This window comes from Camelus ferus, chromosome 2 (assembly GCF_009834535.1).
Source record: "Camelus ferus isolate YT-003-E chromosome 2, BCGSAC_Cfer_1.0, whole genome shotgun sequence".
NCBI classification, from domain to species: Eukaryota; Metazoa; Chordata; class Mammalia; order Artiodactyla; family Camelidae; genus Camelus; species Camelus ferus.
In genome coordinates, this window is record NC_045697.1 from 113170674 (window position 1) to 113185051 (window position 14378).

The window sequence follows — 14378 nt, forward strand, 5'->3', positions numbered from 1 at the left end:
CAAAACAACAATATGACAATGGCAAAGCTCTTTTCATTTTACCATGCAGTAAATACACAATATTACACTTTTGTAAAATAATATTACACATTTGTTGAAGGTTGAAAGTGTGTCTAACAAGATGAAATCTGCATGAAAATGTTTGAATATTTACCAAATAATTTTAAGATCTTAGTCCTACAGATTCTATTCTGACAGAGTTTTAAAATGAATCTCTAAATTTGTAGCCTGTGTAACCAAATGAGAACGTTCTTGAAGTGCATTCTCATTTCCAATCAAGAACAAATCCATAAATGATACTTGGTGTCTTCTACACAAGGAAGACAGATGGATTGTCTATATAATTGTATACTAAGATTATAACTCAATTAACTGTCACTTCTTTCTGCTAGTTAATTGTCTGAAAAAGACAGCTGAATGAAGTGATCACATTGACTATTTGAATGTACTAACCAATTTAGTCAAAGTTCTTTACCTACTATGTTTTATTGGTTCTAAGATGAGGACCTTTAAGAACATTGTAACACTCTAACTTTGAGATTCATTTACAATTGATTGTATGTCATTGCTTTACTGGAAGCATTTTTTAAATTGAAGTTTAGTCGATTTACAATGTTGTGTTAATTTCCAGTGTACAGCATAATGATTCGTTTATGCATACATATACATATATATATATATATTCCTTTTCATATTCTTTTTCATTATAGGCCATTACAAGGTATTGAATATAGTTCCCTATGCTATACAGTAGGGCCTTATTGTTTATTTATTTTTCATATAATAGTATCTACAAATCTTTAAATCTCAATTTATTCCTCCCCACCCCCTATCCCCCCGGGTAACCATAAGTTTGTTTTCTATGTCTGTGAGTCTGTGTCTGTTTTGTAAATAAGTTCTTTTGTGTCCTTTTTTTAAGATTCCACATATAAATGATATCATATGGTATTTTTCTTTCTCTTTCTGGCTTACTTCACTTAGAATGATCATCTCCATGTCCATCCATGTTGCTGCAAATGGTATTATTTCATTCTTTTTCTGGCTGAGTAGTATTCCATTGTATAAATATACCACATCTTCTTTATCCAGTCCTCTGTTGATGGACATTTAGAATGCTTCCCTGTCTTGGCTTTGTAAATATGCACTTAGTATCTCTTAAAGGTTCATTTCTTCCCTCAAAAAACAAACAGATTGCAGTTATTGGTGCTGGCTTACACTTATATTTATCTTTAAAACTTCTGCTTTAAAAGTTGCAACTGACTGTTCACTTAAGAGTGGATTAAAAAACGTCTTCAACACACATCTTCTGAGGAACTCAGATTACTCTTTAATGCTTATCTTCTGAGTAAGATTACCTGGTTTATTTTAAGTCTTCTGAGGTTATATTATAGGAAGATCTTATGTTGTATTTGGTTATTATACTATAACTACATTTTCTAGTTTACACATTTGATAGACTCTTTAGTAAATGATATTCCTAGACAATTGTATAAACTTGCTGTTTTTGTTCAAAGTTTCAAAACTTCTCAAAATCTGACATGGAAAAAAGTCTTTGAGACCAATGGTCATTCAAAGATTGGTACTGATATTGATATTAATATCTCAAGAATGCAGCTTTGCAAATTTGCCTGGAGAGGCACTTTATAAAAATGAATAAGATGACAAAATACAAGGTCACAGTAATTCAGGCATTCTTGCAGACACTCCTTTATTAGTATTCTTGGAAAACATGGAAAGGAAATGATCTAATGAGTCCAAATTATATTCTTAAATACAAAATATTTGCTGATATAGCAAAAATGTTTACATAAAATGTATTCTTTTTAGAGAATTAAATTATTTTATTTGTAATCCTTGCAGCAGATTAAAAATAGCCAATTTGATGATCAAGACCTTGGGAGTAAATTTGCTTCTATGAATAGAATGTGACTTAACAGAATGGAGTAAACACAGAGTGAACATAAACCTAAATGTGTTATTGCTTTTTAAGTGGTTGAAATTCCTAAATTTATGCCTTAGATTTTCATCCTTGGTTTAAAGAAAAAGAAAAAGAAAGAAGGAATATATATATCTACTGTTTTACTCTTTTGTCATTAGTGGTGTTTTTAAAAATATATGTTTATATCTACAATTAGAGTACACTTATACAGCCATGCTATTTTAATTCTCAGTCATAATCCCTTTCCAACTTTTTAACATTATATCAAATGACAAATGTTTTAGAAAGCTTTCCTGGGGTGGGGAAGGGGGTAAGAAAAAACAAGAGATCATGACCATCACCATTTATATAAATAAATGAGTTATAGTTTCTGTTGAGCTTTAAATAGTATTTATTCAGCCTAACAACTAGAACAATAAAACATTTTCCAATACAGTTCCAGTGATTCCATTTGTCTGGGAATTTTGTTTTGTTTTGTTTTTATTTTAAAGACAGAATGCAATCACAGTTGTTATGTAGTAAAACTTGTATGTGTCTTCTAGACAGTGTCCTGTATCTTGATTAGGAAGACTTTCTATTATTTGACAGTTTGATTTGGAAGACATTGTATTCATCTACATCAGTAAACTCTGTGTGTGTGTGTGAGAGAGAGAGAGAGAGAGAGAGAGGGAGAGAGTGTGTGTCCTACACAACTTTGGCTTCTCTAAGTAGACTAGAATTGTGTAAACATCTGAGATTAGTGTATCAGCAATGAGCCTGAATCATCAGGCACTAGGACGGCTTTGCACCATCAAAGTACATTCTGTTCTGTTCTTCCTTCATACTATTCAGCAAGGTAGTGGATTAAGTACCAAGGAAATGGCACTGACTCTCAGTGACCAGCGGGAAAATGTTCTGCTCCTCGTGCTTTCCTGAAAGAAGTAACGGTGCTGGGGACAAATAGGACTCAACGCATTTTCCCAGTAGAGGGAAAAAGGACTTTTTTAAAGGCCCGTCTATTTCACCCGGGTTCGCTCCTTTTGCCTTTTTAAGGTCTTCTTTTGGTTCACAGTGTAAAATGCAGGGAAAACTTGGCCTGGCGTAACTGACATCCCAACGTCACAGGGGAGAGCGAGGGAGGCAGGGGCGGCGCACTGGCAGTGGGCTTCGCGCCCCTTTCCCCGAGCCGGGCTGTTGCTCCGCCGCGCGCACAGCTGGCGCGACCTCGGCCGCGAGGTGGCACCGACCACCAACGACGGCACGCGGGCACGACCTCGCCGCCCGGCACCGCGCCTCCCTCCCGGCCTGGCCGAGAGCCGAGCGCCGAGCGCCGAGCGCGCACCCCCGGGCCGGGCGCGCGGTCCGACAGCGCGCGCATCTCCCGGCTCGGCCTCCCGAATTCCCCGGCGGCCCAGGCGCGTCCGCCGAAAGGGGTGCGGGGGGCTGCGGCGCCGCCCGGGGCCGTCACGTGGCTGGGACGAGGTGGAGCCCGGCTTCAGGGGCGGCTCTTCCCATCCTCACCGATCTTTAGAATTTGAGCCGGAGAAACACCCGCGATCTTCTCTCCGCGCTCCGTTCCTCTCCACGACCGCCCTTCCCGCTCTTAGAAACCGGCTAAAAGACGGATCCGGCAGAGAGGGTAAGTTTCAAGTGGACATCTTTTCGGGGACTTACTTTTGGGAAATCTTTCACTGATGGGGTGAAGGATGAGAGAGGAAGAAAAGGCACGCGAGTCCCGAAATGGGCTCTGGGGAGCTGTGGGCGCGCAGGCAGCCTTCGGTTCGGTCCCCGCGCTGGTGGTTGGCGAGACGCTCCAAACCACCGGCCATCTGGGACCGCCTGCGGTGCGGGGCCGACCCCGGTGACCCGGCTTCTGCACGGGATCCGAATTCTCCTCCTCGAGTTCTCGTGAAATACGGTCCTCCCTGCTTCGCAAAGATGTTTTGGGCATCTTTCCGAGGCTCCGCGGGGCGGTTACGCTGGGCTTTTGCGGAGGAACGCGCCGCTGGGACGGCTGAGGGAGGCGGGTTGGCAGGTCCACCTTCGCCCCGCGCGCGGCACGTGTCCGCGGACACCCGTGGGCGCCCCGCACGCTGGCTGGGTGGAGCCCTGCTCCGGTTTGCTGGTCCCTCCAGTCTGCGCTGCGCCCTAGGAGACACCCTGAGCCTTTCCCCCTCCTTCCGAGTTTTCATCATCTAACTCTTCAGCTCCTTTTACTCCTGTGATGGTGGAGCCCGGCTGGGTAAGAGATTGCGGATGGACTGGAGATGGAGGTGGCCTGAGAGTGGTCCGTTGATCCCCAGGTAGACTGGAGAGAGGCGACTGTTTTAAGGACTGCTGTTGGGCCAGAGTGAACCGAGTTTGGGCTCTGCTTGTTTGATTCTGATTGTTGTGGGTGTTTTCTGATTTGCCAGTCTCATCATTATGTCCCCCGAAAGATGGGTAGCGTGTGTGTGTGTGTGTGTGTGTGTGTGTGTGTGTGTGTGTGTCGGAGTGTGGGGGAAAGGGAGTGCTAGGAACGAGGAAAATTTGGGGCGAGTCACTTAGTCACACAATATGAAAAAGGTGGGCGCGTCAGCGTTCCGACAGGAATTTTGATTTAACACATTCCGTTTGCTCTTTGGTAACTCCTGAAGCACAGGGAAAACCTAGGGGCGGGAAGAGGGAGGGAGTGTGCTTTGACACCTCCCCCACCCCCACCCCCTTTTTTTAAAGAGCTCTCAGATTAACAATTTCCACCAGGACCCTAGGGAAAGTGTAACAGGAGGAAGCCCAGGGCTTGCCTGGCTCTGCCTGAACGGGAACCCCGGCCCCGGGAGCTGTCAGTCCCTGGATTCCAGGCTCCTTCCTTGGAAGCAAGAGAGAGCAGAAAGCTGGCGGCACAGTTCCCCACCCGTGACTAAAGACTGAGAGCTTTTCAGTGGGTAACTACTGCTTTATTCGTCTTTTCTTATTGTTTTAAGGCTGCTGTCTGTTGAGCAAGCCTTCCTGGAAGGGAAAAGAACAGAGAATTATGTAACCCGTGTCGATAAACTAGCAGTAACTTTGGGAGGATGCTGTACCAAGGCTATCATTTGTTTTCCAAAAACAGGGGAGATGAGTGACTAGTTCTGAGCATATGAAGAAAGGTATCTGCAGCAGGTTATGACCGGAGAGCTGTGCTTTCAGGTAGTAAGAGGAAGGGTCGAGGCCAGCATTCTGATTGAAATGGAGAAAGAAATTTCCCTTTGGAAGGGGGCCAGTTTGCCAACTGGTGATACATATATGCAGTGTGTCCGTTTTGTCTCTGAAGGCACAAGACAGCTATATTGAAATATAACCACCTTTAATTTTTTTCAGTGTCTGTCATTGCATGCCTTATCTTAGAAATATACATTGGAATAGTAAATATCAAATCTTTTTCTTTTGCAAAGGTAATGTATGTAAATTCTTTCTCAATATTGTTATTTTCTCACATTCTGGAGATTGTACTAAGGTAGGCTGAGAATACATATTGTATCCAATGCAGACCTGTTTTACCCAATTAGAATGACATGCACTTAGCAAAAACGTCTTCCAAATACATTTAAACAATAAAGTTTGTATTTTCCTTATAGTGAAGTTAACTTCTACTTAATGAGGAACCAGCTTTTCCTCACGGGAGATGTCTAGCAAATAGAATTCAAAGGTATCCAAATAGGGTTTCAGTATATTTAAACTAAACTCATCTGCAAGAAAGATTTGTAGCCCATAGATTGTAATAATTTAATAAATGTTTGCGTTAGTTCCCATATGTGTTGAATTTTGTCAGTCGGTCAAGAGATATAAACTGTTTTTCTTCCTTTGCCCTGCTAACACCTCCAGTCTCTCTCACCTGGATTATTGCACCAGCCTGTAAAGGAGTCTCCCTCTGTCTGCTCTCTCCTATCTTCAGTCTTTGAAAACAACTGTGAGAGGAATAATCTGAAAGCAAGTCAGAGAACTTCATGCCTTTGCCAGAGCCTCTCCAGCAAGTCCTCATCTGTCCCAGATGCAAGGTTAAAGGCTGTCCCATGGAGACAGGCGCCCACAGTCTCTTTCTCCTCTGTTTACCTTTGCAGTGACTTCCCTATAGTCTCTGCCTTATTTATTCTGCTCCTCATCTGTCTGACACAACAAGCATCCTTTCTTCTTACGGATCTCACATTTGTTCTTCCCACCTGGGGCGCATCCCGAAGGTATCTGCCTGACTTCCTCCCTCAAGGCAAGGCTCACCACCATCTCCCCAGGCACTCTGAGGCCTTCCCTGCCCCCCAGTAACAAGCTGCACCCCCTAGTCCCAGTCCCCCTTCCTTGCTTCATTTTCCTCCATGGCACTTCCTATCCAACACCCTATCTCTTCTACGGATCCATTTGTCCTTGTCTTTCTGTGCCCACAAGACTAGACACTCAACAGGAAGGTCACTGTTGTCTCCACTAAAACCACACATGACACAATGTCCTGCTCAATAAAAATTGAAGTGTGAATGGACTCTCTTTCAGAAACAACTTTTTTTTTTTTTTTACACAAAGTGGAACATTTTCCCCCTTTATACCTAACCAAATAAAATGACTATTATAATTAGCATCCATTTTGCATGTAAAAGGACTGTGATTGTGTGGACAAGAACATCACCTGCTGTGGCAGTAAACAAAGGGTGCTGTGGCCATGGGGCCCTCAGCCACTGCAGGTGCCCTCCAGCTGTGCCTCCAGGGGACTCGGGGGGGCGGGGGGGGGAGGGGGGGAAGAACAGGACACTGGCCCTAGAGAGCTAGGTGCATGGCAAAGGAATGGGTTCAGTGAGCCCAGACTCTTGCAAATTCCCATACATGGAAAAGCGTTAAATTCATTGACTCTGGTTTTCTTTCATTAACGGTTATCTTTTGATGTTTCAACTACCTGGCTTTTGTTGCAAAATCTCCTCTGTCTCCTGGCTTCTCCCTCACCTCTTCAGAGCCATCTGAGAGGCTGCCTCCTGGGCTTGTGTCCAGCAAGTCCACCAAATGACACAGAATTCTCAACTTTTAGGTTGCCTACTTTCTTCTTTTTCAGTTGACAGTGGAATTTGGCTTTTGATGTTAATATTAACTCACGCAAGAACCTACTATTCCATTGATGCCTCTACTATGTCATCAACACATTTCTGTTCTAAATCTAATATTTGGAAGGTACTAGGAGATACACAGAGTACCTACCTTAAAGAGGTAATGTTCCATTTGAGAGGAGCCAATTAAGGAGTCAAGGGACTCAGTGGTGCTTTGAAAGACGGGTAGAGTGTGGATGGGTGATGGAGATGCAGACGCTCAGTGCCCATTGCCAGGGCACTTGATGACTATAAAGGGACCAGCCCGCTCCATACAGAGCATTCTCAGCGGGGTTGTTAGACCAGGAGCGACAGGCAAGTAGCAGTCTTCAGGTGTTGGACGGAGAAGGTGCTCAGTGGTCCCTCCTGGCTGTGTCTCACCTGGTGTTGACAGTGAGCCAAGGAGGGTCAGAAGATGCACTTTCCTGTCACATCAGTTCTACTTTAAATAATGAAGAAAACCCCAGATAACTGAGAAGTTATGTTAAGTATCTGGGTAGCCACCGAAGTAGGAAGCATGATATAAAAATTTTTTGAATTCTTAAGTGAGAAATCTCCAGAGAATTTTTAGATGAGCACTTGCTTCCTCCAGGTTTGTCCTCAGATGCTGAGAGACACCCAGAGTCTCTCTGCTTTGGGATTCCGGGGAGAAAGGTGTGATCCCCACAGAAGTTCAGAAGTCGCTACCAGCTGTCGTGCAGAGGAGGGAAGAACTTTTCTGCAACGTTCACACATCACATCCGCAAGGACTACCTTCTCTAGTTCTGATTCTCTAATTCTCACTAAGTGGTAGCAACCCTTACTTTTCTTCTTCAGTTTTATAAGGCCAAGTTGCAGGTTGATAATTTAAAAACCATTCTCTATTCTAGGAAGTAAAAACACTCAAGGAAAGGTTCAGTGGAGGCATTGCTTTAAAGTCAAACGCATATTTTGTTCATTAAATTTCTTACCTCCTTTTCAGCGGAAGTAAATCTGCATGATTTGCTTTATTGTTCTCACAGAAGAAAGAAAGAAAATGCAATTCCCTTTCTTAACACAGCCACAATGGCCTGTTAATTAACATAAGAAACTCTGTCTTGAATATTTACCTTGTAATCTAAGGGAAATCAGAGATTTTTTTGGGGGGGGAGGGGGGAGCTTTTAAGCCCTACAAGACTATTGTCTGTGATTTGTTTTGTCAGTAAGAAAAGACTATTCAAATCACAAAATGCTGTGAAAGATCTAAAGTACAACTAAAATTTAGATCCCTGCATTGTATCTGTATACAGTCTCCTGGAGACAGAAGATATTTATTTGACTAAAACCGTACAAGTCCTTTGAAAGCTTCTGACACATTAATAAAATCAGAGAATCTTAAAGTCAGACAGGGTTTAAGAGTTAACCAGTGGAATCTCCCACACAATGTGAGAACTTGCATAGTAGTACAAACTATTGTGTGTGGAAAACTTGCTGGTTTTGCAGGCAGCTCATTATCTCTGATTAAACTTTCGTTCTTCATGATGATGGGAAATATTTTTAATACAACACACTTCTCTTGGTCCTGCTTCTAACTTGGATGGACATCATGTTCTGACCAACATGCTATGTACCACAGGCTACCCATTCAAACGTGGGAAGTTGTCTGGACCACTCCTAGGAAGTCATTTCAAGATTAAACACCTTCTGTTCCCTCAGCTCCTTCATGTAACAAGGTGTCTTGATGTTTTTAATCATCTCCTTTTGAATGCTCTTTTGCCAAATAGTCTGCCCTGGCGATCAGTTCAGTGTATGGTGGGGCTATTCCTACAATTTGATAAATTCTTTTTTATAGTCAGAGGAACAATTAGGTAATTTTGTTTGTTTGTTTTTCTTTGTTTCTTTCATATCTTTTTCATAAGTTTTAATCTGTGCATTAAGTTTTTTGTTACACATTCATATTCCTACAAGGTTTTTTTTTGATCATTTTGTAAAAAAAATTTTATTGAAGTGTAGTTGATTTTACAGTGTTAGTTTCAGATGTACAGCAAAGTGATACAGTTACACATGTACACATATATATTTTTTTCTTTTCAGATTCTTTTCCATTATATGATATTACAAGTAATTGAACATAGTTCCCTGTTTTATACAGCAGGTCCTTGTTGTTTTTCTTTTTTATATGTAGCAATGTGTGTCTGTTAATCCCCAACCACTAATTTATCCCTCCCTACCCTTTCCCCTTTACAGTGTTTAGGAATGTGCTGATAGTCGCTTATGTAAGATTTTGGCTGTGAGATTTACCCATATCTTACAAATGTCCAGACCACTACATTTTGCTGAAACCCACTGTGTTTCATGCAAGTCCAATTAAAATTTCAAGTCCAATTAAAAGTGTTACTGGAATTTTCTTCAAAATGTTTGCACTGTTTCTGCTATTTTAAAAAGTTGTTTATATGGAATACATTTTGCTTATGTATTTCAGTGTCTTCACTTGAAGCCATACTGTGAGTCAGAATTCATTTTGAGTGCCTTCAGTCACATTGCTAATGCAGTTGGTCATTTTCTCTTTACAGATTGTTCAGTTCGAGGAAATGAAGAATTCAGAATAATTTTGAGAAACGGACTCCCATATGGAGAATGAGAATCAGTTGAATATTTGACCTTCTCTGAGGAAACGTACTGTTTGTTTGTCTGAAGTCATCCATAACAGCCAACCCAATCAAAATGAATTCAACATTGTTCTCCCGGGCTGAAAATCATTCCATCTACTATAATTTTTCAGTGAAGAATTCCCAGTTTTTGGCGTTTGAAAATGATGATTGCCATCTGCCTCTGGCCATGATCTTCACGCTGGCCCTTGCTTACGGGGCTGTGATCATTCTGGGGGTGTCTGGAAACCTGGCCTTGATCATCATCATTTTGAAGCAAAAGGAGATGCGGAACGTCACCAACATCCTGATCGTGAACCTTTCCTTCTCAGACTTGCTTGTGGCCATCATGTGTCTCCCCTTCACGTTCGTCTACACGCTAATGGACCACTGGGTTTTCGGGGAGGCGATGTGCAAGCTGAACCCTTTTGTGCAGTGCGTCTCCGTCACCGTGTCCATCTTCTCGCTGGTTCTCATTGCCGTGGAGCGGCATCAGCTGATCATCAACCCTCGGGGCTGGAGACCCAGTAACAGGCATGCTTACGTGGGGATCGCTGTCATTTGGGTCCTCGCTGTGGCGTCCTCCCTGCCCTTCCTGATCTACCAAGTGCTGACGGATGAGCCTTTCCAGAACGTGACGCTCGATGCGTTCAAGGACAAATACGTCTGCTTTGATCAGTTTCCGTCGGACTCGCATCGGTTGTCTTACACCACCCTTCTCTTGGTGCTGCAGTATTTTGGCCCACTCTGTTTTATATTTATTTGCTACTTCAAGGTAAGAAAACGTTTTCCCCCTACCATCTCCATTCCTACCTTTTATCTACAGAATTACTCATTCAATGAGTGGTTCTATTTTTTTTTTTAATATCGTATTATTTAATTTTTTAAAATTTTGGTGTTGGGGGAGGTAGTTAGGTTTGTTTATTTTTGGAGGAAGTTCTAGGGATTGAATCCAGGACCTTGTGCATGCTGAGCATGTGCTTTACCACTTGAGCTATACCCTTCCCCCGGTGGTTCTATTTGAACTCAGTCCTTTATTTTTTATTTTCTTCCTCTCTGTAGATATACATACGCTTAAAAAGAAGGAACCACATGATGGATAAGATGAGAGACAATAAGTACAGGTCCAGTGAAACCAAAAGAATCAACATCATGTTGCTGTCCATCGTGGTGGCGTTTGCGGTCTGCTGGTTACCGCTCACCATCTTCAACACTGTGTTTGATTGGAATCACCAGATCATTGCCACCTGCAACCATAATCTCTTATTCCTGCTCTGCCACCTCACAGCCATGATCTCCACCTGTGTCAACCCCATATTTTATGGCTTCCTGAACAAAAACTTCCAGAGAGACTTGCAGTTCTTCTTCAACTTTTGTGATTTCCGGTCTCGGGATGATGACTATGAGACAATAGCCATGTCCACCATGCACACGGACGTGTCTAAGACTTCTCTGAAGCAAGCAAGCCCCGTCGCACTTAAAAAGATCAGCAGTGATGAGAATGAAAAAATCTGAGACCACGGTAGCAGGTGGTCCCAGATGACATCTGCTTGAAAACAAGCACAACGTACTTTCAGGACTTGTTCTCCGAGGGGATGGGACTGACATCATGGAAGGAAGATTTTCTCGTCTTGCTTTTTACTGCTTTTGTAGTAGCTGTCATGATTATATTTGGAACAAAACATATGGGCTTTGGAATCTTCTGGCAATAGTATTGGCCAGACATCCTTGAAGTGCTCTTTTTGTAAACTTATGGATATAATATAAAGGCTTTTATATTGTATTTATTAGAATGAAATTTCTTTAAAGGACTGCTATTAACTGACTTTAGAAACACGGCACCTTATGCTCTCGTTCAATGGGGCTGTCCTGTTTGGATGAGATTGTCGGTGGATTGGGCAGTCCTGGTGGTGATATGCATCCTTTTAGTGTGTTACAGAGGTGATAGCATGCAAAAGCAGCATCAGGATGTGAGCTGAGAGTCTGTCTTGTATACATAGCCTGAAGTCATTCAAAAGGGATTTGCATTTTTTTTAAAGACAGCATTTAATTTGTTCCTAATTGATTATCACTTAAGATTTTAAAAAGTGCATTTAAAAATACTTTTCGGCTGTGAAAATATCATGGGGAATTGGGCTACACACAAGAATTAAGTGGGAAAGGAATTCCCTAACTTCAGAACTATTTTGGTACCTGACAACCAAAGGATTTCAGGGTAGTTTAACAAGGAAATTAGTGTTGCTGCAAGTAGTTGAATTGTTTTTATTTGAATTGATGGTCAAGAGGCCTTCCATTTTTCACAGACTATTTGGTGTTTGTCAACCTTTCTAGCATAAACATACATGTAATTCAAAGGCATTTATTTCCAGCTTACTCTATGTATATATAAAACCACAGAGTGTATTTTCCATACATGAGTGCCTATATACTAAGTCATATTTGACTTTCATGTCCATTCTTTCAGAGGACACCAAGGTACAATGTTGAACGAACGTCCACTTTGGCCGGCAGGGGTAAATACCTGAAAACTGAGGACGCTTCACGTAGCCCGTGTTAACTTGTGCAAACTGTGTGCTTCGTGGAGTCTAACCAATCATGCATTATACAGAGGACTGAGGGGTCGCGTCACGTTAATGTGCTGAATTTCACGTACCCTGTAATCATGATGGAGCCTCGGAATCACTGGGAGGGAAGATACTTTAAAGAACAAGATATATCTTTGATGTATCATACAGACAAAGTATTAAACGTGTTTGCTTTTAGAAGAGCAGACATTTTCTTTAATAAAATTGTTTCTGCTTTTTCTGAGTAGTCTCCTTTTTTCCCTGTTTCAGTCCTTTGTCTTCCCTCCCATGACGGTCCACAGCATCCTCCAGCTGCCTGCTGATGAGTGGTTTTCTACCCTGTGGTATTAACTCTTGGTGGTCCAGTCTCCCTCCCATGCTTCCTGAAGCTTCGAGAAGGCAGGCTGTTTTATGTGACTGTGTCCCAGTGCATTTAGCACAGTGCCAAGTACTTAGCAGTTTTTTCTTTTTAATTTCTAAAATAATTGGTTGAATCAATAATGATCAAAATCCTTCCTTCTCGTTGATAATCATACTGACTTCCTGAAATCTTCTTGGACACCTCCTCCTCAGTTCGTCTTAACCAAGGCAGTATTTTCCCTTTTATTATGTTATTTTCTTTTCTAAATTAAGCAAAATGACACTTTGATTTTAGAAACTTACACGGTTAGTCTTGTAAGTCAGTCTTATATGTTCAATGTTAATATGAATTCAAATTGTAGCATTAAGAATGACTTTGAGTTAACTGAACATAGAAAAATAGTTCTAAAACCAACTTCTAATGTGTATGGGAAAATGAAATCATCTTTCCTTAACTAAAACCAGTAGTTTTAAAACTCCCTGGTATTTTCTGCTTTGGAGGACTAATGGGGAATTTTGTCTTTCTCTACTTAGGTGCTTTGGAAACAAACCACTGCTGGAGAACAGCTTTAATACGCAGGTGATTTTTTGTCAGCACATTTGCTGAGATGTCACTTCTAGGAACCTCATTCAGCCGTGCAGGCTGATTCCTTAGCTCTTCATAAATAATGAGCTGAATATCAAATTCTTCTCTTTTATCCCCAAACAGTGGGTGAACTAGTTGTAAAATCTCAGGTCGACAACAGATCCATTGGGATTCAAGAAGAGATAAATGTGCATGTTAAATACCAACAAACCATTGGGTTTTCTTAAACTCAAGAACAAAAACCAATTGCTGATTTAGTACATGAGCATGATTATAATGCAGCTTATATAAATTTAGAATAAAATGATAATAGCCAGAATTCATATACACTTAGCACGTGCGAGTACTATGTCAGGTGCTTAAGTACCTGTGAGGATGTGTGGCTGATGTGACCACTTCGCAGGAGAGGCAGTTGAAGCTCAAGGTGAAAAATCTGAGCCCCACCCAGAGTAACAGTGGGCAGGGACCAAACCAATCTCTGCCCAGTGCTGTGAAACTGATCAGTGTGCTGAACCTGTGATAGTTTTAGGAAATTATCTTTCTCTCGTTACAAGTTACATTAGGGAGTAACAATACCATTCACCTTCTAATTTTAGCTGCAGAAAGGAGTCTAGTGGAAAAGTTGACACACAACGGGGGTGATAATTATTCATACCCATAATTCCCTTCTCAGTTATGGGATTCCACTTAAAATAGAATTTGCTTATTCATATCACCTTTATTTCTGTACCATTAACTGCATATTCTTATCCCTTCCTCTAGTCCACAAATTTCCAAGGATACAGACATGCACATTAGACTACAACTTCAAAATCTGACTGCAGAATAATGTGTATTTTGACAATGCAAGTATTTCTCCACAAACAGTACAAGTGGTAGAAAGAGGCAAATTTAAGCTGGGGTTCCAGGGACAACTCTGGCCTCATTCAGTGAGTTTGTGGGCACTACCAAGTCTTTCCTCACAGCCAGGATTCCTTTTCTCAGCAATCAAGGCTTCTTCTGGAATGTAGTTTCTCAGTGAGACATGAAATCTTTCATAGTCTTTGTATGTTTTTCATCAACTTACTCCCATGGTCCATCAAACAACACGTTTGACTTAAGAGTCAGAACTCATGAAAATGAGAGCATAGAGCTTTCTAGGGCAAATTAATAGGATTTCCCAAATTTCTTTCGTTTAATGTTTCCTTTATTAATATATCTGTGTATGTGTGTGTGTACGTACATATGCAACACATTGAATAGATATTAATATATATGTATATT

General features: G+C 41.5%; 1 protein-coding gene across 3 annotated transcripts; it reads left to right on the forward strand.

Annotated features, from left to right (window-relative positions):
- The first annotated feature begins 3404 nt into the window (after positions 1-3404).
- NPY1R (neuropeptide Y receptor Y1) lies at positions 3405-12406 on the forward strand. 3 transcript variants are annotated; one of them, XM_014555907.2, is made up of 4 exons: positions 3428-3557; positions 4661-4842; positions 9531-10380; positions 10668-12406. In XM_014555907.2, exons 3-4 carry the CDS (start codon positions 9682-9684, stop codon positions 11118-11120), a joined length of 1152 nt encoding a protein of 383 aa, XP_014411393.1. In that variant the 5' UTR covers positions 3428-3557; positions 4661-4842; positions 9531-9681; the 3' UTR covers positions 11121-12406. The 3 variants fall into 3 exon arrangements, with proteins under 3 accessions (XP_006180821.1, XP_014411393.1, XP_032321625.1); XM_032465734.1 differs by having other exon boundaries at positions 4661-4838; XM_006180759.3 differs by lacking the exon at positions 4661-4842 and having other exon boundaries at positions 3405-3557.
- The last annotated feature ends 1972 nt before the right edge of the window (positions 12407-14378 follow it).